The sequence below is a fragment of the Rhinolophus hipposideros genome (assembly GCF_964194185.1).
Source record: "Rhinolophus hipposideros genome assembly, chromosome: 7".
Lineage (NCBI taxonomy): Eukaryota > Metazoa > Chordata > Mammalia > Chiroptera > Rhinolophidae > Rhinolophus > Rhinolophus hipposideros.
Window position 1 is genome coordinate 14,519,464 of NC_138053.1, and position 24,026 is coordinate 14,543,489.

The 24,026-nt window shown below is 41.6% G+C and overlaps 1 protein-coding gene across 5 annotated transcripts in view; it reads left to right on the plus strand.

Annotated features, from left to right (window-relative positions):
* The window catches only part of ZNF608 (zinc finger protein 608), a gene marked incomplete at its 3' end in the record, with an annotated part of 109,807 nt that extends 85,982 nt beyond the window's left edge, over window positions 1-23,825 (plus strand). For 2 of the 5 annotated variants that reach the window (XM_081053532.1, XM_081053531.1), the window contains exons 4-10: window positions 6,483-6,570; window positions 7,060-9,514; window positions 11,189-11,606; window positions 12,205-12,377; window positions 13,734-13,887; window positions 15,792-15,873; window positions 16,679-23,825. In XM_081053532.1, coding sequence (XP_080909658.1) covers window positions 6,483-6,570; window positions 7,060-9,514; window positions 11,189-11,606; window positions 12,205-12,377; window positions 13,734-13,887; window positions 15,792-15,873; window positions 16,679-16,685 — 3,377 coding nt within the window. Of the gene's footprint in view, window positions 1-6,482; window positions 6,571-7,059; window positions 9,515-11,188; window positions 11,607-12,204; window positions 12,378-13,733; window positions 13,888-15,791; window positions 15,878-16,678 lie in introns of those variants that run through there. The other 3 variants (XM_081053535.1, XM_081053533.1, XM_081053534.1) reach the window with 2 other exon arrangements.
* Window positions 23,826-24,026: the final 201 nt, after the last annotated feature.

Genomic DNA, 24,026 nt, shown 5'->3' on the forward strand with positions numbered 1-24,026 from the left:
TGTTTCTTTACACTTCCCTTTGTTAGTACTGCCCTATCTCCCAGGCTCCATTGCCATACACTGTTTGTTCAGATAAAGCCCAATGTTCAGGGTGACTAATCGCAGCGCTGTGTTCCAGATGGTTTGATTACAGGATGTGGTTAAAGTGACTCTTCAAACATTCAGCCCAGCAGTAGGGCTCTTTAAAAAAAAAAAAAAATACTGCATTTTCTGGTCACGTGACAGCACTTTTCTTGTCCTGGTGCTCCATATCTACTTGGCAGAGGTCCTAGGAAAGTCCCTCTGCTTTTTGGATGCCAGGTATTTCATTGGCAACCTTAGTCGTAAATTTAAAATTTCACCAAATAATTATAAACTGAGCTTTGTCCTTTGAAGAAAGACTTATCTGAAGCCAGAAAAATGAACAACGACAGTACACAAGACACAGCTTTTTAAAAAGTACCAGTATCGGATACAACAAAACCACAACAACGAAATATTAGAGAGGGAGTTCAGCACAAAGGAACGATGATAAATCATTCCTTATACAATAGTCACATTGTGTAAAAATATAGGGTAATATGATATCCAAACTATATGAACTTTATCGTGAACTCATGAAACCAGCATATTGTGGCACTTTTATTGTCACTAGTGTTTCTACTAGAAAAAAATATGTAAAAGGAAAGAAATGTGTAAACTTAAACTAAAAAGGATTGTGGCATAAATGGGTTACATTTTGTTGTTATTAGTGTGAGATTTCTGTTTTCTGCATGAGTGAGCACCAAGCCCATCCAGATGTGGTAGTCTGAATAAGAGTTCAAAAAAGAAAATGAGAAACATAACTCTGTCTGATTCCAAATTCGGCATTTGTGATGTCCGTCCCAGGGACGAGACACTCAAAAGACTCTGAAACAGTCCTTAAACTGTAATGTAAACAGAGTTATGCTGATCCACTGGGAAATCAGACATTTGCCCTGTTCTTGAAGAGACATCTTCACAAATACCATAAACAGTAATTCATAAACCGTGTTTATAACATCTTGGGAGCAAAATCTCTCTGCAGAGAATTTCCATCATGTATAAACTAGTGAAAGATTATGCTTCTTGAAAAAAGTATGAGACTAGTGAAAAGAAGTCACTGAGTAGGATTCGAATCTAGATTCTCTTCTGTCCCCATCCCTAAGTGTTGGATGACCTCTCTGCGTGCTGGGCACTGCTGCCAGGTGCGGTAGGTGCAGACACGGCTCCTGATTTCCGGGAGTGTAGTCCAGTTGGCAGAGATAGGCACACTGCACAGGTAACTGGTGTCAGATGTCAACGGAACTGTGTATCAGGGTAAGATGGATAGTCTCAATCCTGTTTACACATAGAGTTTATTTGCTGCTCCCCTAATAGATGAAGTCGGTGTTCCTGTTGGGTGAGGGTTTTCCTTGTCATTCAGGGTCCTAAATGAAGGAGGCCCTGCCATCTTCTTGCGGCCTTCAAGGTGGCTGGAGTCCCCACCCCAGCCAGCCAGAAAGGGAAGAGATTAGAATAACATGCGCGGGAGATTATTAGCGGCCAGGTCTTAAATCAGTTGCCTCACTTTGTTTGCTCTCTTAGCACCGAGGCCCGGGACTGCATCTTTCTAGTAGCAAGGCTGAGAAGTGGTTAGCCGAGGGAAAACATGGATTCTGGTGAGAGGACTCTACATGGAGTGCACTGGGGACCTAGGAGGGAGGGGCCAGCTTTTGGTGGTGTACATGGTCTGCGTGTGACTAGAGAGGATTCAGAGAAGAGATTACATTGGACTTTGTCTTCGTTTTGTCCTGATTCGTTAGGAACCTTAACTTTCCTTGGGGATGTGGACTAGGACAGCTTCAAGACATGTTTTGTTTTGTTTTGTTTTTTTCAGGGGAATTGAAGAATGGTTAAAGAGACTTGTTTAGACTAGAGGGTAACAAAGAGTTTGAACTGGGGGTGAAGAGAACGTTGACATGGCCACTGCCCTTGCCTGGTGAAAGGCTGTCAAGTGGATGATGGGTGGACTGTCTCCCCAGGGTTTCAGAAGGCACAGAGGGCCACAGTATTCAAAGCCCTGTTTTAATTCAGAACCAGGAGCAACTTTTTAACAAGATGACTGGAAAATAACAGGGCAATCCTGGGTGCTGGTGAGAGCCCCTGTCAGGGATGAGGTCAAAGGGACATACACACACCAAGTATTGGGGGCCTCACATTTTCCTCATCTCATAGCTATCGCATCCTTGGGGCTTTGGCCTACCATAGTTCTCTCAGTTTTTAGTACCCTGTGACCTTCTACTCTTAGTATTAACTTTCCCTTCCATGTGACTAATTCTGATCCAAAGCAAGTCCCGCTTTGGTTGCCTCTCAGGTGCCCAGCATGAGTACTGTCAGATGAGGCCACAATTAGGATTATTGGTCTAGGGGCCTAGTCCCTTCAGCTTACCCTCTGAACAGGGACTGAACAGGGACTGTGGGCAGGGCAGGCACTGTGAAAGTCTCATCCAGGGTCTAGTTTAATGTGATGGATTAAGGGGCCTACTCGGTAAGTATACAAACTATACTTACACTTCTGGATTATAGGGTATGCCTGTGTTGGCTCTGTTTCAAGTTTGCAGACTCTTGAAGTATAAAGTTTGGATGGAGTTCCAGCCAAAAGGATTGATTCCACAGCACCAAATAGATACCTAGTGTACACCCTACAGATACACGATAAATGCTTAATGGGCCTGACCATCTATGTCTCTGGGAACACTTCCCCACTAAGTATTGACAAGAGGAAATAATAGAACACTGTGAAGGTGGAATCCTATGAGACCTCAGGGCTCTTTTAGCTTGTAGATACCGGGCTCAGGTTATAAAACACAGACCATGTTCTTTCTTACTAAGTGTCTTGCAGGCAATATGCTTTATGGGAGATGCTTAGCTTCTGTATCAGTTATTGAAGACAAAGCGTTAATACCAAGAAAACCCTGTGTGGTGAGTGCACTCAAAACATCCCTTGCTCTTCAGCTGTGTCCTTACTTTATTGGTAACAATCTTCAGATATTTTTTTCAAATATAAAATGTTACAGGGCAGGCATTACTAACATTTTGGGAAAGGGAGGATGGTAAACCTGGTCAGATGCTTGAGACTATAAAGATGAAAAGGACTTTTGTAAAGTGTCCCCAGCACCTAGCTTATAGACTAGACGTTTGAAAGCATAAATGTGCATTAAAAGAAATATTATATCTTTTTGGAACAAATGTACATTTATTTCGAATGTATGTAAAAATTAAGAAACATAACTATGCCCAGATTTATAGAATTCAAAATTGGTACTTTTAAAGGCCTAATTTTCATTTTGGGCATTTATTCCTGTAAAAAGTAGATCTGCGTTATACAACCATGGCTTACAAAATGTTCAGGATTTTGAGGGTTCAGCAAAATGATAAACCATGTACCTTTTTTTAGAGCAAAAACACCTTTATACTTGGCCCCTCACAATAGAATGTTGTCTAAACACAAGACTTCCTTTACAAAGAAACAAGACACTTTGTAGTTTATGAGAAGCATTCCTTTAAGCCTTCATTCCAACACAGAAAGGCAGATTTGGCTGTGTAAACATGTGCGTGTGTATAGTCGCATGCAAATTCTAGGCAGATATAAATACTCTGTGGCATTGTGAAGCGTCTTGTACATATAAAGAAAAATAGACACAGGCACACGTATTTAATTAGCACCGCGTGATGGAGACCGTTCAAAATCTCCCCGGGAATAAGAGCATTTATCTTGAGCATTTTAAATGCAGAGAGCTTCTAGAAAAATAAAGCTGACTTATTGACGCCCTTTGAAGTTGAAGAAGGACTTGAAGGATTTTTTTTTTCCCCCATGAGTGCTAATAATAACAGTATCACTTGTACTTAGATAAGAGATCTGCTTGTGTGGCTTCTAGAAATAGTATCAGGCGACGTGAATAGTTGTAGTGTGGAAGTTGCAACTGGACTTGAGCCTTTGTGGCAGCTTCAAACGGTATCTCCACATCACCCCCTAGGGATTTGCTTGTCCGGGGTCTCTTCCTTCTCGCCGGCTCCCAGATTTCCTTTGTCCTGTTTGGAGACAACGAATTCGTTTCGGAGCGGGCTGGAGTGCTACGGGGAGCTGCGCAGCGTGGGTCGTGGTGGTAAACTAGCACTGTCACGCAGAGGTGGCGTTCATCGCACGGACCGGCCCTCGGTGATTTACCGAGCCGGGCGGCCCGTGCAGCCCACTCGGGCTGCGGGAACCACCTGGCTTGGTGCGCACGACCCCGCCTCGCCCGCGGCCGCCGAAGCGCAGCTTCCTCCCTCCGCCAACCTCCTCCATCCGCGGCCGCTACCTCCCTGCTCCAGGCGGCCGCCACCGGCCCAGCCAATCAGACGCGAGCATTCCCCGCAGGCGCCGACCAATCCGCAGCCAGCGTTTGCTGGAAACGCGAAACCCTTAGGGGAAAAGCAATAACAAAAGCCTTTCACTGCAGACAAATGTTAAGTGTCTGTGCAGACTTTTCCTGTTTTTAATTTTATTACTGCAAGAATGGAGGGTTTGTTGTTTCTTTCATGTTTCCTTTCAAGCAATTTTAATTATACATTTGTGCTACATCAGGGACTCTGGAACGCAGTGATTTAGCCTATTGCATCTAAAGCTAAAATGCAGTAACCTCCTGGCAGTACAGGTATATTCCTGCACTGTAAATATAGCTGACATGCTAAAGAATTTTAAGCAGCTGCAAAGGTCTTTGACACCACACACAGTGCCCCAGAGAGCAGATGATGAGAAAACCAGCTCTGTTTTCCCCTTCTCCTCTTCTCCCACCCCCTCCCTTTTCCTGAAGGGATGTGCTCATAAAGAATCCTTTCCTCCAATTGTTCTGTCTTGTGCAAATTTTGACCAAATACCTAATTACCATTGATTCTCATTCCAATATGAATTTTTATACTCAATGGTTAAAAAAAAAATTCCTGAGGGAATCAGAATGGAACCAGTCGTGACCTGAGGAGACGCTTGCTTCTTGCCCTGCTACTAGCTTTTCCCTCCCCTGCTACAGGATTGCTACAGTGAGTAAATTCAGCTGTCACTTAAGTAATTGCAACATAGACCATATGGGAAACAATTTTTAAATCTTATTTGAGACTTCTGAAAGAAATCCTTCCCTACTACTTGAGTCCCAACCATTCTAATATTTTACCTGCTGTTAAAACGTTTCCAAGGAAATGAGTCTTACCTTGTGAGGTGTCCGTTATTATAAAGGAGTTCAATATAGGTTTTCTGTAAAATTCAAAATGGCAGTGAGCATGTAAGCAAACCAGCTAGAAATAGACTTTGAGTAATGTCCCTTGGTGTTGCCAAGAAAGAGTACGGGAGTAGGTACAGAAGAGAAAACAAAGGCTCACTTAAATATATCATTTCTTTACCCTAAGATTTTATGTATGTCAAAAATCTATTATAGGTCTGTGTATATATGTTTTAAAGAGTGATTTTTTTTAAAAGGGCACTTGTCCTCTAGTGAAATAAAGAGGATGTTATATTTTGTTTCCCTGTGACATTTGGTATACTAAGTGCACTCAAGTTTAGTAATTCACAGATGCAGTGCTAAATTAAATTGTCTGTCTGCAAAGCAGTTGGGAAAAGCAGAATGGCTTGCAGGAAACAAGTGTGCTGGTTTGAGGTTTTTTTTCTAATCCTCTGTGGCAAATGCTTACTAAAGTTGATTCTAAAGATAACCCCAAGAGCAAACCTATTGTGCACATTTATTTTCTTAAGAGGGCTATTTTAGGAGTCCTTAATATGAAACAAGACCAAACAGTGAAACAGATACTGTACAAGGCTGATTCTTGTCTCACAAAGCCAGTGAGGGGAGGATTAGGAAAAAGAGAAATCATAGCTGTTTGTCTGCTACATGGATTCCAAGCTCTACTTCCCCAGCTCTATGTCTGTTTTTGGGCACCTACATGATTTTTTCCTAAAAAAAAAACAAAACACCAAACCAAAAAAAAACAAAAAAACCCACCATTGTTTTATATTGTTGAATTGGAAACAAAACCGATTGCTTTCAGTCACCTTCTGGTTTAAGCACTGGTAACTGGCACTTAGTTTTTGTTGGCTGCTTGCCAAACGAAAGCAATTATGTGTAATAATAGAAAAATTAAGAGGTGAGTGTTGCTATTTTACAGCAGGACATGGCAAAAACCATTTCCTTCTGTCAGCAGTATCTTGATTACACTCTCACACAAAGCCTTACCCTTTTGTACCTCATGCGCCTGAGTACACACACACACACACACACACACACACAATTTCCTGTGGGTTTTCATTTGAGGTCACTGAAACCAGAAAGAGGAAGAATGCAAACCACAGTTTTTGAAAGCAAATGAGAATAGAACTTTGCTGGTAAAAATAATAATAATAATAATAATAAATGAACTGGAAATAAGAGTAATCGGTGCTAATCGTGGTCTTCTTTCATTCCCTGCTCCTGCAGGTGTCCTAGTGGTCAATGTCACGTGGAGGAACAAAACTTACGTAGGGACCCTATTGGACTGTACCAAGCACGACTGGGCCCCTCCCAGGTATGCACAGAGCCTTTTATTTCAGGCTGTCTTCTCTCCTCCTTCGTCTCCTTCCCCCATCCTTTCTTTGCAAGGAAACTATATAGAGAAATGAATAATACATAAAAGTCTGCCTGTAATTGAAACCAAGCATAAGGGAAATGAGCAATTCAGGATTGAACACAGTAAAATGCAGATGCTGGATTTCTTTCCTGCCAGGAGATCTCTACTCTCTGCCCCTTTTCTCTCTTCTTTGTTTTCTTCTTTTCTCAAAATGGGAATTTGAACTGGATTTGAAGCTGGCTACCTGAGCTGTTTTTCTTTGGCTTTCTGAGAAAGAATGTAAGCCATTGGTAGCCTGTTCTTTTGCAGGTGTGAAAATTATCCCTGGAAGAATAGGGTGTCTTTTCCTTATATGGGCCCAGCTCTCAAGCTGCTATTGTGTGCCTTGTGGTTTTACCTCGCCTTTTTGGGGCTGCTCATTTTGATGTCTGTTACTTGCTTCCCTAGGTTCTGTGAGTCACCGACAAGTGACCTGGAGATGAGAGGGGGCCGGGGCCGAGGAAAGAGAGCAAGGTCTGCTGCAGCTGCCCCAGGCTCAGAGGCCAGCTTCACAGAGTCCAGAGGGCTGCAGAACAAGAACAGAGGGGGGGCCAATGGGAAAGGGAGGCGGGGAAGCCTCAACGCCAGTGGGCGAAGGACACCCCCAAATTGTGCTGCTGAGGACATCAAAGCCAGCCCCTCCTCCACCAACAAAAGGAAAAACAAGCCTCCTATGGAGCTAGACCTGAACTCCAGCTCTGAGGATAATAAACCTGGGAAGCGTGTCCGCACAAATTCTAGAAGCACTCCCACCACCCCTCAAGGGAAACCAGAGGCTACTTTTTTGGACCAAGGCTGCTCCTCTCCAGTGTTAATCGATTGTCCCCACCCAAACTGCAACAAAAAGTACAAGCACATTAACGGCCTGAGGTACCACCAGGCTCATGCACACTTAGACCCAGAAAACAAGCTGGAGTTTGAGCCTGACAGCGAGGACAAGATCTCGGATTGCGAGGAGGCACTGAGTAACGTGGCGCTCGAATGCAGTGAGCCCAGCACAAGTGTGTCGGCGTATGACCAGGTGAAGGGGCCAGCATCCCCTGGCGCAGGGAACCCCCCTGGGACCCCCAAGGGAAAGAGGGAGCTGATGAGCAATGGCCCAGGTTCTGTTATCGGATCTAAAGCTGGGAAGAATTCTGGAAAAAAGAAAGGCCTTAACAATGAACTGAACAACCTCCCGGTCATCTCCAACATGACGGCCACATTAGACAGTTGCTCAGCAGCAGATGGCAGTTTGGCTGCTGAAATGCCCAAACTGGAAGCAGAAGGATTAATTGACAAGAAAAATTTGGGAGAGAAGGAAAAGGGCAAAAAAGCCAACAATTGCAAACTGGACAAAAACCTCTCCAAACTGAAAACTGCGCGGCCCATTGCCCCTGCCCCAGCCCCGACTCCGCCACAACTGATCGCCATCCCCACTGCAGCCTTTACAAGCACCACAACGGGGACAATACCCGGACTGCCCTCCCTCACGACGACTGTTGTTCAGGCCACACCAAAGAGTCCTCCGTTGAAACCCATTCAACCAAAGCCCACAATTATGGGGGAGCCCATCACCGTGAACCCAGCTCTTGTGTCGCTTAAAGACAAAAAGAAAAAGGAGAAGCGAAAGCTAAAGGACAAAGAAGGGAAAGAGACGGGAAGCCCCAAAATGGATGCAAAGCTGAGCAAACTAGAGGACGCCAAGGGAGCTGGGAAAGATTTATCCGGGCATTTTTTAAAGGACCATCTCAGCAAGAATGAAGGACTGGCTAATGGGCTGTCGGAGTCTCAGGAGAGCCGAATGGCCAGTATCAAAGCCGAGGCTGATAAGGTTTACACGTTCACAGACAATGCTCCCAGTCCTTCCATCGGGAGTGCCTCGAGAATGGAATGCAACACGTTGGTGAACGGGCAGGCGCCCATGGCCCCACTGCATGTGTTGACACAAAACGGGGCAGAGAGTTCTGCGGCTAAGACGAGCAGCCCCGCCTATTCGGACATATCTGATGCTGCCGATGATGGTGGTTCTGACAGCAGGTCGGAGGGCATGAGGTCAAAAGCCAGTTCCCCATCAGATATCCTTTCTAGTAAGGACGGTGTTGTAAAAGGGCATTCTTCAACTACAGCTCCATCATCTCAAATGAAAGAGTCCCACTCTCCCTATTACCACGGCTACGATCCTTATTATTCTCCAAGTTACATGCACCCTGGCCAGGTAAGCGCCCCTGTAGCTGGGAACGGTGGGAGCACACAGGGAATGAAGATCAAGAAGGAGTCTGAGGAAGACGCGGAGAAGAAAGACAAGGCAGAGCAGCTGGATGCCAAGAGAGTGGACCATACTTCCGCATCCTTACAGCCTCAGCACCAGTCGGTGATCACACAGAGACACCCTGCCCTGGCTCAGTCACTTTATTATGGCCAGTATGCCTATGGGCTCTACATGGACCAGAAGTCTCTGATGGCCACCAGCCCTGCCTACAGACAGCAGTACGAGAAGTACTATGAGGACCAGAGGCTGGCAGAGCAGAAAATGGCCCAAACTGGGAGAGGAGACTGTGAAAGGAAAAATGAGCTCCCCTTGAAAGAGCTGGGCAAGGAGGACAGTAAACAGAAAAACATGCCGTCGGCCACAATCTCAAAAGCTCCCTCTACCCCGGAGCCTAACAAAAACCATTCTAAACTAGGGCCGTCAGTGCCTAATAAAACTGAGGAGACAGGTAAATCGCAGCTTCTCTCCAATCACCAGCAGCAGCTTCAGGCCGACAGCTTCAAAGCTAAGCAGATGGAAAACCACCAGCTTATTAAGGAGGCTGTAGAAATGAAATCTGTCATGGACTCTATGAAGCAGACAGGTGTAGACCCAACCTCGAGATTTAAACAAGTAAGATTGTGGAGCGTGGCCCCCACAGGGAGAGAGAAGTCTGAGATTTGTACATGTCTGGGCTCGATCTGGTTAGGCTTCCCAGGAAATACGCCAGGGGTTCGCTAGGGTTGACTCCTCTTGAAAAATATTCCAAAAGATTCTCTCAGGAGCTATTGTGTGCCCCTAAAATGCACATTACTCACTATTTCCTTGTCATGTTGTGTAGTAAAAAGAACTGTGGACGTGTGCTTTTCGTGTTCCATGATGCCATTGACTAACCAAGAATCTGACCTGGACCCTGAACTTCTTACTGAGGCGAAAGTGAGGGAATTCTGCCACAAGGCCACTCAGTTCCCTCCTGACTTAACTCCGAGATTCTGAGTCTGACCTCTAAAATAATTGTTGTTTTGCATTTCCAAATTTCTGTTGGCATCTTTTAGGAATATTAAGGCTGGGTCCCTAAATTCACATTTCTCCCTCATTTTTTAAATAAAACTTTGGTCCCAGATGTCTTTCACATCGTATCTGAGATGCCTGGATCTCTGTTTTACATTCTGTGTTAAGTGCCCCAAAGCGGAGCTCAGTACTGATCCCTTGTGAGGCGAGAGGAGATCGGGATGGATGTGCCTCAAGCCACCGTCCCAGAGCCTGAGGTTACTTATATGGGCAAACGCCTGTAAATCAGTCCCCATGAAGGCACACATGTGCTACCACTTTCTGTCACGGTTCAGATATCCTGACTCCCTGCAGTCGCATGCGTATTAATTCTGGTATTTCCCAGCACCCCTGCCCCCCACCCCACTCCCATGCTTAGGTGCCCCCCGGTGAGTCAGAGCAACTGAATATTTTCTTAATGTTCAGTTCTGCCCAAAAGTTGCATCTTAGGCCCAACTTTGAATGTTCACTTAGGACCTAGGTACCCAGTGGGTTTATATCGTGAATGGGATGGAGGGTGCAGAGGCCATTTAGGATCCTAATTCCCCTGCTCTGGAAGCTTCCCCCTGAATCAGCTGTGGCTTCACAGGGCTCTATTAGAACTTGGAGGAGCGGGGCTGTAGATGGCCTTTTTTTCCTGATAGGAAAGTCATACTGTGTGTTATTAATTTGAAATTTTATTCTGATTGAGGTGTTAGCACATAATGAGACGTGAGCCGACCTATTCCGCTTCAGCTACAGATGAAGAACGTGTAGTAGGAAACCAAAAGCCCCCCGCCCCCATGATGTTAATTGCTATAATAATTACTTAAGTTTACTATTATTAACTTGAGTTGGAGTTTTAAAAATTCTTTTTACCTATGTGAGATATCAAAAGGAAAAGGAGAGTTAGATTAAATATATCTGAGGATGTTACTTAATGTTGAGAAATGACGTTAAGGCCCCAGCTCTGAATTGCAGGAGCCCTGAGTTTGAAGCCCAGCCCCACACTTGGGCAGCAGGTTACTTGGAACTTTGTTGCTTGGAACTTTCAGAGCTTTGGTTTTTGTCTTCAGTAAAGTGATCAGTAATAATGCCTGCCTCAGATATTACTGTTCTGTGAGAGGAGGTAAAGTCATGCTAGCACATGACTAAATGTTAACTTAGAAGTAATAGTAATGGTGCCATCATGATGATTAATGGGATTTTTTGTTAAAATTGAATTTTTGTTACATTGAAATTTTAAAGCAAATCTCTTTTTTTTAAAAAAAAAATCAGGACCCAGATTCAAGGACATGGCATCATTACGTATACCAGCCCAAATACCTGGATCAGCAAAAGTCAGAAGACCTTGACAGAGAAAAGAAATTAAAGGAGGACAGTCCCAGGAAAACTCCCAACAAAGACAGTGGCGTGCCCAGCCTTCCTGTGTCATTAACCAGCATTAAAGAGGAGCCCAAAGAGGCCAAGCGTCCCGACTCTCAGTCCATGGAGGAGAACAAGCTGAAAAATGATGATCGAAAGACTCCTGTGAACTGGAAGGACTCTCGGGGAACAAGAGTGGCTGTCTCCTCGCCCATGAGTCAGCATCAGTCCTACATACAGTACTTGCATGCTTATCCTTACCCACAGATGTATGACCCCAGCCACCCTGCATACCGGGCTGTTTCTCCCGTCCTAATGCACAGTTACCCTGGTACGTGTTGTGGGTTCTGACTATATTGGAGGGAAGAGGCTGTGTTCACATCTTAGCTATTCAAAACTCAGGATCAATTAGAGCCTTCAAGAGTGACATTTGTTTTGCTTGTTTTTATGCTGATTAAAGTCCCAAAGATGAAACTAATGTAGTATAAGTTTGTTTGTTTGTTTGTTTGTTTTTTTTAAGGATGAAATGTTACGAGCCCTCAGCTATTGTTTCCGTGGGCTCTGATGGGCTGCTATAACTGTTAGACTGACAGATACTTTATTGCCTATGAAAATATTCTAAGCACTTTCTGTCATAGTCATTATAGTTACCATTCCTTTCACTTAAGCGGACACATAAATGTATGATATGGCTGTAAGCTCAATTCTGTTTATAACCTCCGTTGATCAGGATGAATTAACTGGGAGAAGAAAATTGGAGAACCTAGGTACAGTTTAATGATGATGTAGCCCATTCTTAATGTGATCCCCTATTTTAAGATCTATGACTCTTATCCCAAATTCATGTAATCCAAATGTGTTTTTTTTGTGTGTTTTTTTTTTAAGATGTAGCCCCGTAACTTGATGTGGCATTTGTTGTTTATCTGCAGGGGCCTATCTCTCTCCAGGATTTCATTATCCTGTTTATGGGAAGATGTCAGGGAGAGAAGAGGCAGAGAAAGTCAATACGAGCCCCAGCATCAACCCGAAAACAACCACTGAATCGAAAGCACTGGATTTGCTCCAGCAGCATGCCAACCAATACCGCAGCAAGTCTCCTGCCGTAAGCCTCCTTTTGTTACTATTGAAAATGATTGCGGTTTGAGGGGAGAAAAAGGGACATCCTAGAGAACAGTCTTGAAATATCAATGGTTTTGGAACCCAGCTGTGATTTCTGGATGCCGTTTTATCCTAATACATAAAGAATGGAATGTTCAAAAGTAAGATGGTTTCATACATGAGCGGGCGAAATTGTTCAAGTGTGGATGGTGGTCCCAAGCTTTCCTGTTACAAAATCGACTACACCTTGCCTACCCAGGAGGATGCTTGTTAGGTAGACATTTAAATTCATCGGAACCAACTTTCCGTGTGAAATATTTCTGATGTAAGATATTTTGATGCACTCCTATGCCAGAGTGAGTCATTTGGCTAAGGAGTGGTGGCTGTGTCTGCTGTGTTTTTGTCTTTGACTCATTGTCATGTCCTTAAAGCTCCACTGAAGTAATACCAATGTGTGTCTTTGTGAAAGATGGCTCTACCACCACCCAGCAACCACCCGCATCCCGCCCCACCCAAAGACAACTGCTAGTCCTAGAGAGTGTTGTGAAGAGAGACAAAAGAAAGGATGTGGTTCTTGGCAAGAAAGAGAAGTTTGGAATAAATTAAAATATAGAGTCTATGATTTGAATGAGTCCACCGGGACTCTATAAAGAAACTAGAAAAGATGATTTATGAATCTTTTTCTTTGAGTACTCCTAGTGCGATTTTTTTCAAAGGAGAAAATGAACTTTAGTGAAAGGGTGGTGAAGAGATGTATCAAAAACACACGATCCTTAACCAAATTATGATTTGGGAGAACTAGAGCTCCTCTGAGTGTTCAAAAATGGAGAGATTCTGGAATGCTTTTGGAGGCAGAGGGCAATGATTTTTCTCTGCATTATACTGGCATAAATATTAGGATATGTGTTTTCAGTGGAACAAAATAGATAAAAGTGTTTAAAATTATGAGATAGATTCTCCCCACAATGTAAGTAAAATAAAGGGGTAGTCAGAAAACTTGACCTTAAATCTCAACAACAACTTCTTTTCTTTGATCCCTATGTTAAAATTGTTTTGGGGAAGAAATTGGGTAGATTCTAAACCTGCAGTTACGACTGAATAGAGAGAGAAGTCCTCTTATTTCAGTCGTTTGAGGAAAACATTAATACTCCTTTAGGGTGACCCATGTCTTTAGTGTTGACTTAATTCCAACTGAAACAGAGCTTATTTATTTTTAAATGATGTTCCGCTAATAAGGAATTTTAGTATCTATGCATTTACTTTTTAATAAACACTTTGCCAAAGGGACAGAGGTGGTTTAGTACTCCTATTAGTAGTTCTCAGAGGACTAAGGGGGGAAAATCTCTCTTTTCTGTTGCAGCCAGTGGAGAAGGCTACAGCTGAGCGGGAACGGGAAGCGGAGAGGGAAAGAGACCGGCACTCCCCCTTTGGCCAGCGGCACCTGCATACGCACCACCACACCCATGTTGGCATGGGTTACCCACTAATCCCTGGTCAATATGACCCTTTTCAAGGTCAGCAGCTCTATCGTTATTGTGCCTTTGTTCATTCTGCTTTGGAAAACAATTGCCCAAACTACCTTTCATGTCTTAAAATAAAAATACTGAGCTTTGAGTTAACTTTAGCTCTGAGGAGGGTTTTGAACACTGACTTCCTAGTATTTCCTAGTGGCACAAGTAAGGCTGTTCCCACATCTTTGTATGCTATTGAGACAGAGACACGAAATGGCTACCACTTAATAACTGTCACTTGTTGATGTTATCAGCGGCTTACTGTTATCTCACAGACGGAGGGTGGCGGCCAGTGTCTGGGGCACCGAGTATAACAATCAGAAGATCAGATAGCTACTTCAGGGAAATTGTGGAGAAAAAGGGAGGCATGGTGGGAGGCTTTGGTGAAATTACTTGTCCTGGTTTGTGCAGGCCTTTTAAGTTGCTCTTTTCCCGTGGAGGTAATGGGAGTAACATGGTAAGGCTTAACACTTTTTATAACCTAATCCAGGGACTCCGAAGCCCTTCACTGCTGTGACTCTTTCACTAATGATGGAGGGACATCTGTTAAAAAGCCATAGAGTTGACATGAGGGAGGCTTCATTTCATGGTGTTTTAGTTTTAGAGCACATGCCGTTTGTCCTGCCTCTGTCACCTTCCCGCGGGTAGGCACTGGCACCGTCTCTACCAACAGGTCACTTGCTAGGATCTTGCTGTCTTAGTTCAGGTTGCCGTAACAAAATACCACAGTCTTTATGGCTTTAAACAATAGAAAGTGATTTTCTCATAGTTCTGGAGGCTGGGAGCCTGAGAGCAAGATGCCAACATCGTTGGTTTCTGGTGAAAGTTCTCTTTCTGGCCTACGGGCAGCTGCCTTCTTGCTGAGTGTTCATTTGACCTCTTTGTGCTCATCAGGGAGGGAAGGAGGGAGCAAGGGAAGGAGAGAGTTACTCTTTGATGTTTCTCCTTATAGAGACACAAATCCTGTTGGATCAGGGCCCCACCCATATGACCTCATTTAATCTTAATTACTTCCTTATAGGTCTTGTCTCCAAATAAAGTCACATTGGGGGTTATTGCTTCTACAGGGACGTTGGAAGGACACAATTCCGTCCATAGCACTTGCTAAGTTGCTTCTTACTAGGCTGTGTGAATACAAGATGATATATTTGAAGGTACTTCCAAAAGTGAGAAGTGCTACAGATGTGAAATGGTCATTTTATTTCTTCAACTCATGTTACTCGGTGTCAACTAGTGATGTTAAAAGAGAACATAAAGGACACAGATGGAGAGAGTAATCTTCCCTAGGTTTGCGTTTGTTTCCTGTATTTTTTCCCAGGGTTGTTTTCTATAGAATTAAAAAGAATTTTTTTTTATTTATTTTATTTTATTTTATTTTATTTTTTGGCAACTTCATGCCATTTGGAGCCATTGCATTCTCTCTGTTACCTTTCTCTTGGTAAAAGTTAAGACAGTTTCTAAGTTTGGTTCACTGGTTCCATGTACCTTATGGGAGCATTGTGTTTGATCACAGGAATATGTTAAAGTGACAAAAGTTATTATGAAAGTATTGTATTCTAAGTAAATAGCATGTCGCTTCTATAATGTGCAGTGACTTTCGATTCCTGTTGTTACCTGGTACTTATTTCTCCTGAGCTTTCTATTCAGGCACACATGCAAACCATTTAGCACCACGCAGAGCCAGAGATATGGAATGCTGTATTCTCTTTGAATAGCTATTCAGAAAACCACATAAAGGAATAGATACTGTTTAGACCAAGTGGTTTGTACTCTGTCCTTGCTGCATTAAACATTTCATGTGTGTGTTTAGGAAAGGACTTATTGCATCTGCAGCCCTTCACCACTGGGCCTGGATCTACTCTAATGTTTCTGAATGTCACAGAAACCCTGCATTTTTTCCCCATTAGGCTTGACCTCTGCTGCCCTCGTTGCCTCTCAGCAGGTGGCTGCCCAAGCGTCTGCATCAGGAATGTTTCCTGCACAAAGAAGGTAAATATCCTCCACCTTTGGAATCGGGTTTTTAGATAGAGTTATCTTAATGGGTTGGGGAAAGCAAATACAGGCGTTTTAGACCAAAAACTGAAGTCCTAGGGTTTTATATTATTGTAATGAATGTGCTTTTATGCCACTATGTTTCACATGCGACTTCTATACCATGAACCTCGTTTCTGTAGCTGTAATGTAGATCAGTCATTAACTTACCAGTTTGTTAACCAGTTGGAAAATTTCTTAGATTATCCTCCTAGCTCTGTTCAAGTATTCATTGTGACTCCCTTTGTGTTATTATGTTTAAAAATAAAGTCACAAATGGAGAAATTTATTTATTTATTTTAATTTTATTGGGGAATATTGGGGAACCGTGTGTTTCTCCAGGGCCCATCAGCTCCAAGTCATTGTCTTTCAATCTAGTTGTGGAGGGTGCAGCTCAGCTCCAACTCCAGTCGCCATTGCAGGGGGCGCAGCCCACCATCCCATGCGGGAATTGAACCGGCAACCGTGTTGTTGAGAGCTTGCACTCTAACCAACCGAGCCATCCAGCTGCACCCGAAATTTATTTTCTTAATGCTAAAGATATTTGTTCTTTGTTATTTTTAATTATCCCTCAAGTTGTTTTAAAGAGGAAAATTATTTTTTTCACAATGTATATCATTATCCTTGTGTTCATTCACTTTCTGTGGAATTGGAGTCCATGAATTGAATAGAACTAAAATAAGCCTATCAATCTTATGATTTTCATATTTTAAGTGTCAAATGTGGATAGAACTCTATGCTAAGGTTTTCTTTTCTTTTGCAGAGAATAACAAGATTGGAAATGTATGTTGTCATGTGACTGGATCACATGGGGAAGCGCTTTATACAGACATCAGTTCCATGGTGTTAATTTGAAATGCCTTAATGGCAGGCAAAAACCAGTCATTTCATTTTTGTAAATTACAGATTTTATCACAGAGTAACAAATGTTGCTGTAATTAAACTTCTGTTTTATATATATATACGTATACATATATGTATATATACATATATATATATATATATATTCTTTACTTTTTGTATCAGTAACCAGGCTCGCACACACAGGGTCTGCTGCCAAGTTGCAAACCACTCAGTAAAGGAAATAAAAGTGTATCTGTCATGTTAAAAAGTGTTAGCCACAAAAGGCTGCTTACTTTCTTTTTTTTCCTTTTAAATTGTAAATAAATAATGTTATGTATCAGTGTGCCTGAACTTTGCATATCCTTCATATATTTCCCATAAGCCCCTCAGAAAGGCTAACTGTGATGATGACACTTGGTACAATTTAGATGTCTATTTGGTGGCTCCTGTTAAAGACGCATCAGTGTAAAAATGTTCCTGTAGTCACTGTTTGTACTTGTGTATTGTGGAAAAAAATGCTTTTGGAAGGCATGGGGTTGCCAGTACCACAAAAACTGTGTTGTACATAATGTAAAGATTAAAATGGGGAAATAATGAGCATCTGTGAATAATGAGGTGTCATTTTTTGATAATCTTGAATGGCAAATAACCCAATAGCCTGCGTACCAGAGACATCTGTGATTGTTCTATTACTTGAATAGTCCTGCAGTCCTTTTTTTTTTTTTTTCATGTTTACAATTATCCAGTTTTAGAAGAGAGAGACTTTAACGCCATTGCCTGGTTACTTGTTTTATGCTGTAATCTAGTTTATTTTATGTAAAATGTATATTGAATGCTTTCCTTTTTTATACCTGCCTTAAATAATTTGGCAATCAGAATTAAAAAAGTTTTTTTTTTTTTATAATGGCTTCTTGTCTGTCTCATATTATTTCCAGCTGACTGGTAGTGGTTCTAATTTTCAAAGAAAAGTTTCCTAATACTATGAAGGTCCAATACATAAGATACAGCATACAGATAATAACTTTTTTTATATGATATGCAGGTATAACTGCCAAATGGTATATTTAATTCAGTGGGTATATGCATATTTGCTGGGTATTCACTCCAAACATGGAGCGTGATATTACTGCAAATAGGTAGATACAGGTTTCTGTGATATGGATTGATATTCCAAAGGTATAAATTTTGTGACATGTGGGTGGACAATAGATAAAGTGTTTAAAAAGTCAGTCAGCCATTTATTTGACTTGTCATTAAATTGTTTCACTTAGAATATTTTGTCAAATGTACAGAACTGACTATTTCCTCATGTTATCCCTCCCCTTCTTCCTTCCAACAAATACTTATTGAGCACATACTTTATCTCAGGCATTGTGAGGTGCTGGGGTATAGCAGTGAGCAAAGCATACAAAACTTCCTGTCCTCACAGAGTTTGCATTTTCTAGTAGGTGAGGTAAACATAATAAAATACATAATATGCAGAGTACAGCAGGTCCTCGAATAATGTCATTTCATTCAACTTCTTTTCATTATGTCGTTGATTAGTTGCCGTAGTAACTTCTATCAATTGGCCTGTGGTAAAACTGGTTTCCTTATATGTCATTTCGCTTCAAGTAACAGAACCTATTGACAACGTTGAGTGAGGACTTTCTGTGTATTTGACGGTTGGTAAATGCTATGGCGAAAGATAAAGCATGGGAGTGAGCCTAGCTCACTGTGTGGGAGTCTGCAACTGTAAATAGAGTGATCTGGGAGGCTTCACTAACCGAGAGGAGGAAGGAATGCGTGCACACATGTGGGGGCAAAGCACTGCACGAGAGGGAAAGCAAGAGCAAAACCTTCAAGTAGGACTGTGCTTCCTGTGTTTGGATTGGTTGATTTCAGTGCTTCATTCCAGCTGTAAGTTTTTATGGTTTTACTATAATTGCTAATGACAGTTTTACCACTTGGTTTTCTAAAAAGTTCTTTAAGTTGACAAAATTTGTCTTGGTATAATTTGCTTAGTTCCCCTACTTAGAGGCCTGTGTTTCACAAATGAAGAGATTTTTGCAATCAAAAAGAAATGTTTCCTCCGCTTTTGGAAAACCACCAAGTGTTGCTTTTGCTGCGTGCCTTATGGGTTTAGTCCTTGTTCTTAATAGATTTCAATAAGAGAATCTCAATTTTCAGTTTGTTTTTCTTTTGAATTTTGTTCGTGTTGTAATTTATTAAAGAAAAAACAACACTGTGTTTATTGCTACACTTTAAAAATATTTCACATACTTTCGTCATGTTTTAAGTTATCAAATTTTGTCAGTTCTTAGATCAGATCCAGATGTATCCTTGAAGACTAGTTGGGATTGGTCTTAGACCAGTTAAACGAGTATGTTTCCCTTGTTCAGAATATGGTTTAAGGTATTTCTGTTGGTTGTCTGCATACTGTTCCAGTTCTGGAACTGACCGAATAATTCAATTGTGGAAACACAGGAGCAGAACTAAGGTCAATTTACATTTTCACCAGCTGAATTTTTGTGTTCCTCTTGGTAAGTAGGCGATACTGTGGATTCCTGCTGACTTTTCTGCTTTTAGTAATAAGTATTTTTTAAAAATCTTATGGAAGGCAATTTTGCCTTAGCTGCAAAGTGACTGGATGTGTGCTTATTATATACCAGGCTGGTAATCACTTTTAGTTAGGTACCTAAATAGATAGGGTATAAATAGGTGCATCAGACCATGCTTCACCCTGCTCCCATAATAAACAGGAATGCTGGTAAATATAGAGAGATACATGACCAAAAGCACAATGCGATTTGAATAGTCTCTCCCCCTAGGCTTTTACTGGAACATTGTTCATGACTGGTTTACGTTAATCACTAAATGAAGTTTTGTTTCTTCCTCTTACTGTTACAGTGTTGTTTTTGCTGATGACAACAGGAGTTGCCAAAGGCCAGAGCTTGTTTATATTATGTGTGCCATTTTTCTAGCTGAGTACATAGTCAGTGCTGAATGGTAAATTAAAGATTCCCAAAAGACAAGCATGCTTGGCTCCATTATATTACTATGATGAATCTGCCATTAATACGGTTCTAATTGTTTTACTTTTATAGACATAAAATCAGTCCCCTTAGCGACTAATAATAGGGTTTATTGATTTTACTAAACATTATTCATTCCAGGCCTGCTCATATCAGCTTGTCCTCAACATATGCAAAGAGCCTGCAGTGCTGACATACTGCAAATTAACTTCATGGCAAAACGAGACTGGAGAGTTGTTTACAGCTGTGGTCCCATTGACCACAGAATATTAAAAACAAGGTAATAGGCGCCATATAGAACCATTTGTTCCCAGATTAGGATCTCTGATGGCTTTTTCATGGAAACTTGCCATTGATGTTCAGCCCAGGTCATTAACAGTTGCAGAGTAAAAAGGCTGGCCTTATATATTCACACTGGCTATGACCCTGATTTAGTGTGGTTTCAGCCCAGTCTGAGAGTAACCGGAATGAATAGCTCTGATTGATACAGGATAAAACAGCAGTTTAAATGATAATTACTGGTCATTTCATTCCCTCCCTGACTCTGAAAAAGAGACAAGACAGGCAGTACCATTTCTTATTGTTTTGTCACCAACCACAGTCATCCATTCCCTGCTTCCTGCAGAAGCCTGAGTGATACATGTTGTTTGCTTTCAGTTAACTTTAGAGAAGAAAACAAAGCGAAGCCCACTATGAAGTATGCTTCTTTCATGGATGATTTTTTTTTTTTTTAATTAACAAAATCGCTCTCTAAAGCAGAGGTTCCCAACCTCTGCACCACTAACATTTTAGACCAGACCCTTTGTTGGGGGGGAAGGGTTGAGAACCGTCCTATGCACTGTAGGATGTTTAGCTGTCCTCTATGCACCAGATGCCAGTAGCAACTTCTAATCACACCCCCTACCCCAAGTTGTGACAACCAAATGATCATAGGAAATTCAGATCTCCTGCCTGGCCCTCGTCCCACAAATACACTGCTGCTTTCTCACTCTTTGTTGCTTTAGAAGATATGAAGGACTTCAGAGCTCCTGGTAATCCCATTAAAATATAACGTGGATACTGGTTTGACTAATTTGGATCAAGTTGGACCAGATCTAGCTTTGTAAAGAGAATTGGATGGTCCAGATTTTAACATAATAATTAGTAATTTTTTTAGATTGAAAATGAACTCAGTCTAAAAACTATGTCTGAGGGCTGAATTTAGCTCATATCACATCAACTAACAAGATATGCTTTATATATGTTGTCAAAAGTCCTCATACTAACTCTCTAAAAATACGTATTATTTTTCCTTGGGATGAAGGTTTTCAAGTTGGAAAACCTGGAAAAAGCAGTCATTTGTAAGTGAACTGCTGGGATCGAACTCAGGTTTCCTTCCTGCCAGTAGTTCCATTCGATCCATGTACAGGAATAAACTTGGGAGCTTCTCAGAGGTGCTATATATATATTTCAGTGAAGATTTTTTTTTTCATATAGACACTTGGAAATAAAATTAAAAGAAATACGACAAACTTGGATATTCGAAGCACATAAAGATCTCTAGGTCTCTAATGAACCAAGAAACTGGCAATGCCCATGAATGCGTGCAGGTTCAGAGTCCAAGTTTATGGTCTGAGCAGACCATGGCCAGGCCCTGGCCGGCCTGTTGTCAATCTGCTCTATATGGAATAGCAGGTAGGTACGGGTGGGACAAAACTCCTGAGCTGAGTCCATAACAGAAATGGTTCATCATTACAGCTCTTTCCAGCTAAGTGTGGGCGAGACCTCACAACCTTCTCAGCTGAGCTCTCCTGGCAGCTACTGAAAATAGATCAAAGTTGACATGCAAAGTGAAGCCTGTTTGGCATCCTTGCAAGAAAGTGACTTCTTTTGGACCTGAGTCATGACCTATCTTTCAAGGGCATCAGAATCCCCTTATTTTCAAGCCAGGAGACACTTTCAAAACATGGAACTACGCGTCCCACTATTGGAAAATTTGCTAGTAATTTTATTACCTTCAGCACTTTAAAGTAACTGTTATACCTTCAGTCAAGAAAGTTGGGGAACCAGAATTGTTATTTATTGTCTCATCTTTATACATATTCATGGAGGTGTATTTTTTTCTTATTATTTTTACTCATCATAGCTCCACCCTCTTACATCCTTGCCTCATGAGGATCCCTGATGAACTTGGCTCCATCCAGATAATCAAAGATAATCTCATATCAAGGTCATCTGATTAGCAATCTTAATTCCACTTGCAATCTTAATTTTCCTTTGCCATATACCTAACCTTAACGTATTCACATCTTTTAGGGATTAGAAAGTGGACATCTTCAGGGGAGTCATTATTCTGCCTACCACACCATCCAACAAAATTTCCTTTTTGCCTGGGTAGTAATAATAACATAATAATAGCAGCTAATATATGTACATATGAGGTCTGACAAGTTCGCAAACTTGTTGCAACAATATTGCTAACCTTTTTTAATATCAGAGGGATTATTCATTGTGAATTTGTACCAACTGGACAGTTAACTAAGTTTACTATTTGGAAGTGCTGAAAAGGCTATGTGGAAAAAGTTAGACGACCCGAACTTTTTGCCAACACTTCACGGTTCTTGCGTCATGACAATGCACCAGCTAACACGCCACTGTCTGTGAGGGAGTTTTTAGCCAGGAAACAAATAACTGTATTGGAACACCTTCCCTACTCACCTCATCTGCCCCCCAATGACTTCTTTCTTTACCCAAAGATAAAGGAAATATTGAAAAGAAGTCATGTTGATGACATTCAGAACACATGGGTAATATGACGGCAGCTCTGATGGCCATTCCAGAAAGAGTTCCAGAATTGCTTTGAAGGGTAGACTAAGCGCTGGCGTTGGAGCATAGCTTCCCAAGGGGAGTACTTCGAAGGTGACCATAGTGATAGTCAACAATGAGGTATGTAGTACTTTTTCTAGGATGAGTTTGCGAATTTAACTCTCAGAACTCGTGTAATTTACTATGCATTAGACACTGTTCCTAAACACCACATATACCAACTCATTTAATTCTCAGAACAGCCCAATTACTATTCCCATTTCGGAGTTGAGAAAACTGAGGCACAAAGGTAAAATGGTTTTCCAGAATTCATACCACTGTGTAAGTGACAGGGAGAGGCTTCATAACTACTATTCTATCCTGCTTTAGAAAAAGTATCATAAACTGCCCAAGTAATTAAGAAGACCTAACCAGCTTTCCTTTGCTAAAGGATATATTACTTTCAGAGGGACAAATGAGGGAAATACAATGTGTCTCCAGTTTTCTGAGGCACACCGCTGTGCAGCCTTTCCTGGAGTTGGGCATCAACCCAGAGGCAGGACGCTCGGAGCTTGGAGGGTCCTAATGCATTGCTGGCAGAAGTTGCTGGAAGATTTACTTTTTTTCTGCTCATGGTCATGGTCCTTGGGACCTCTAATTCTCTACGACATACATCTGATAATTAGAAGCTCAGAATATAAGAGTTGAACTTAGTGGGAACTGGTGCTTGAGTGTGAGATGCTGACAGGGAAAGCTGATGCTTTTGTGATTCTGGAAGAGAATATGGAGTTCAACAAAGGATCACTGCTACCGTGTTTCCCCAAAAATAATATCTATCCAGACCATCAGCTCTAATGCATCTTTTGGAGCAAAAATTAATATAAGACCAGGTTGTATATTATATACATGTAAAACTGGGTCTTACTTTAATTTTTGCTCCAAAACACACATTAGAACTGATGGTCCGGCTAGGACTTATTTTCAGGAAAATACAATATCTTCTGGCCAAGGGTCTCAGATTTGGACTTTAGCTCTGAATGGTCTTATACTTATTGTCTCAGAGGACTTCTAAAAAGATTAGAAAAGGAAGATGTTCAAACCACAACTTTAAACTCTTTTCTCATAACCTGATTTTTTTCCCAATGCATTTTGTGTGCACTGAAGTAGGGGGGAGGGGATATATGAAATATTTATTTGCAAAATATAAACATTTAAACTGTATTCTAATAACCTTACATTGGAATTGCTTCTTTATCTTAATATGACAGAAGCCTCAAAAAAAAAAATGGCCTAGATTTTTCGTGGCCTCTAAGGGGATTTTGTTCCAGATGGTATATGCTTGGGACAGGATGTGCTATTTGATTAAAAAATTCTTCCTAATATGGATAGCAGGGGGCAGTCTGGGCATCCTGAGCCTCGTGCAGTCCTTAAAGAACTGTAGGTTAGGATGAGAAGGTGGTCCACTGCTCC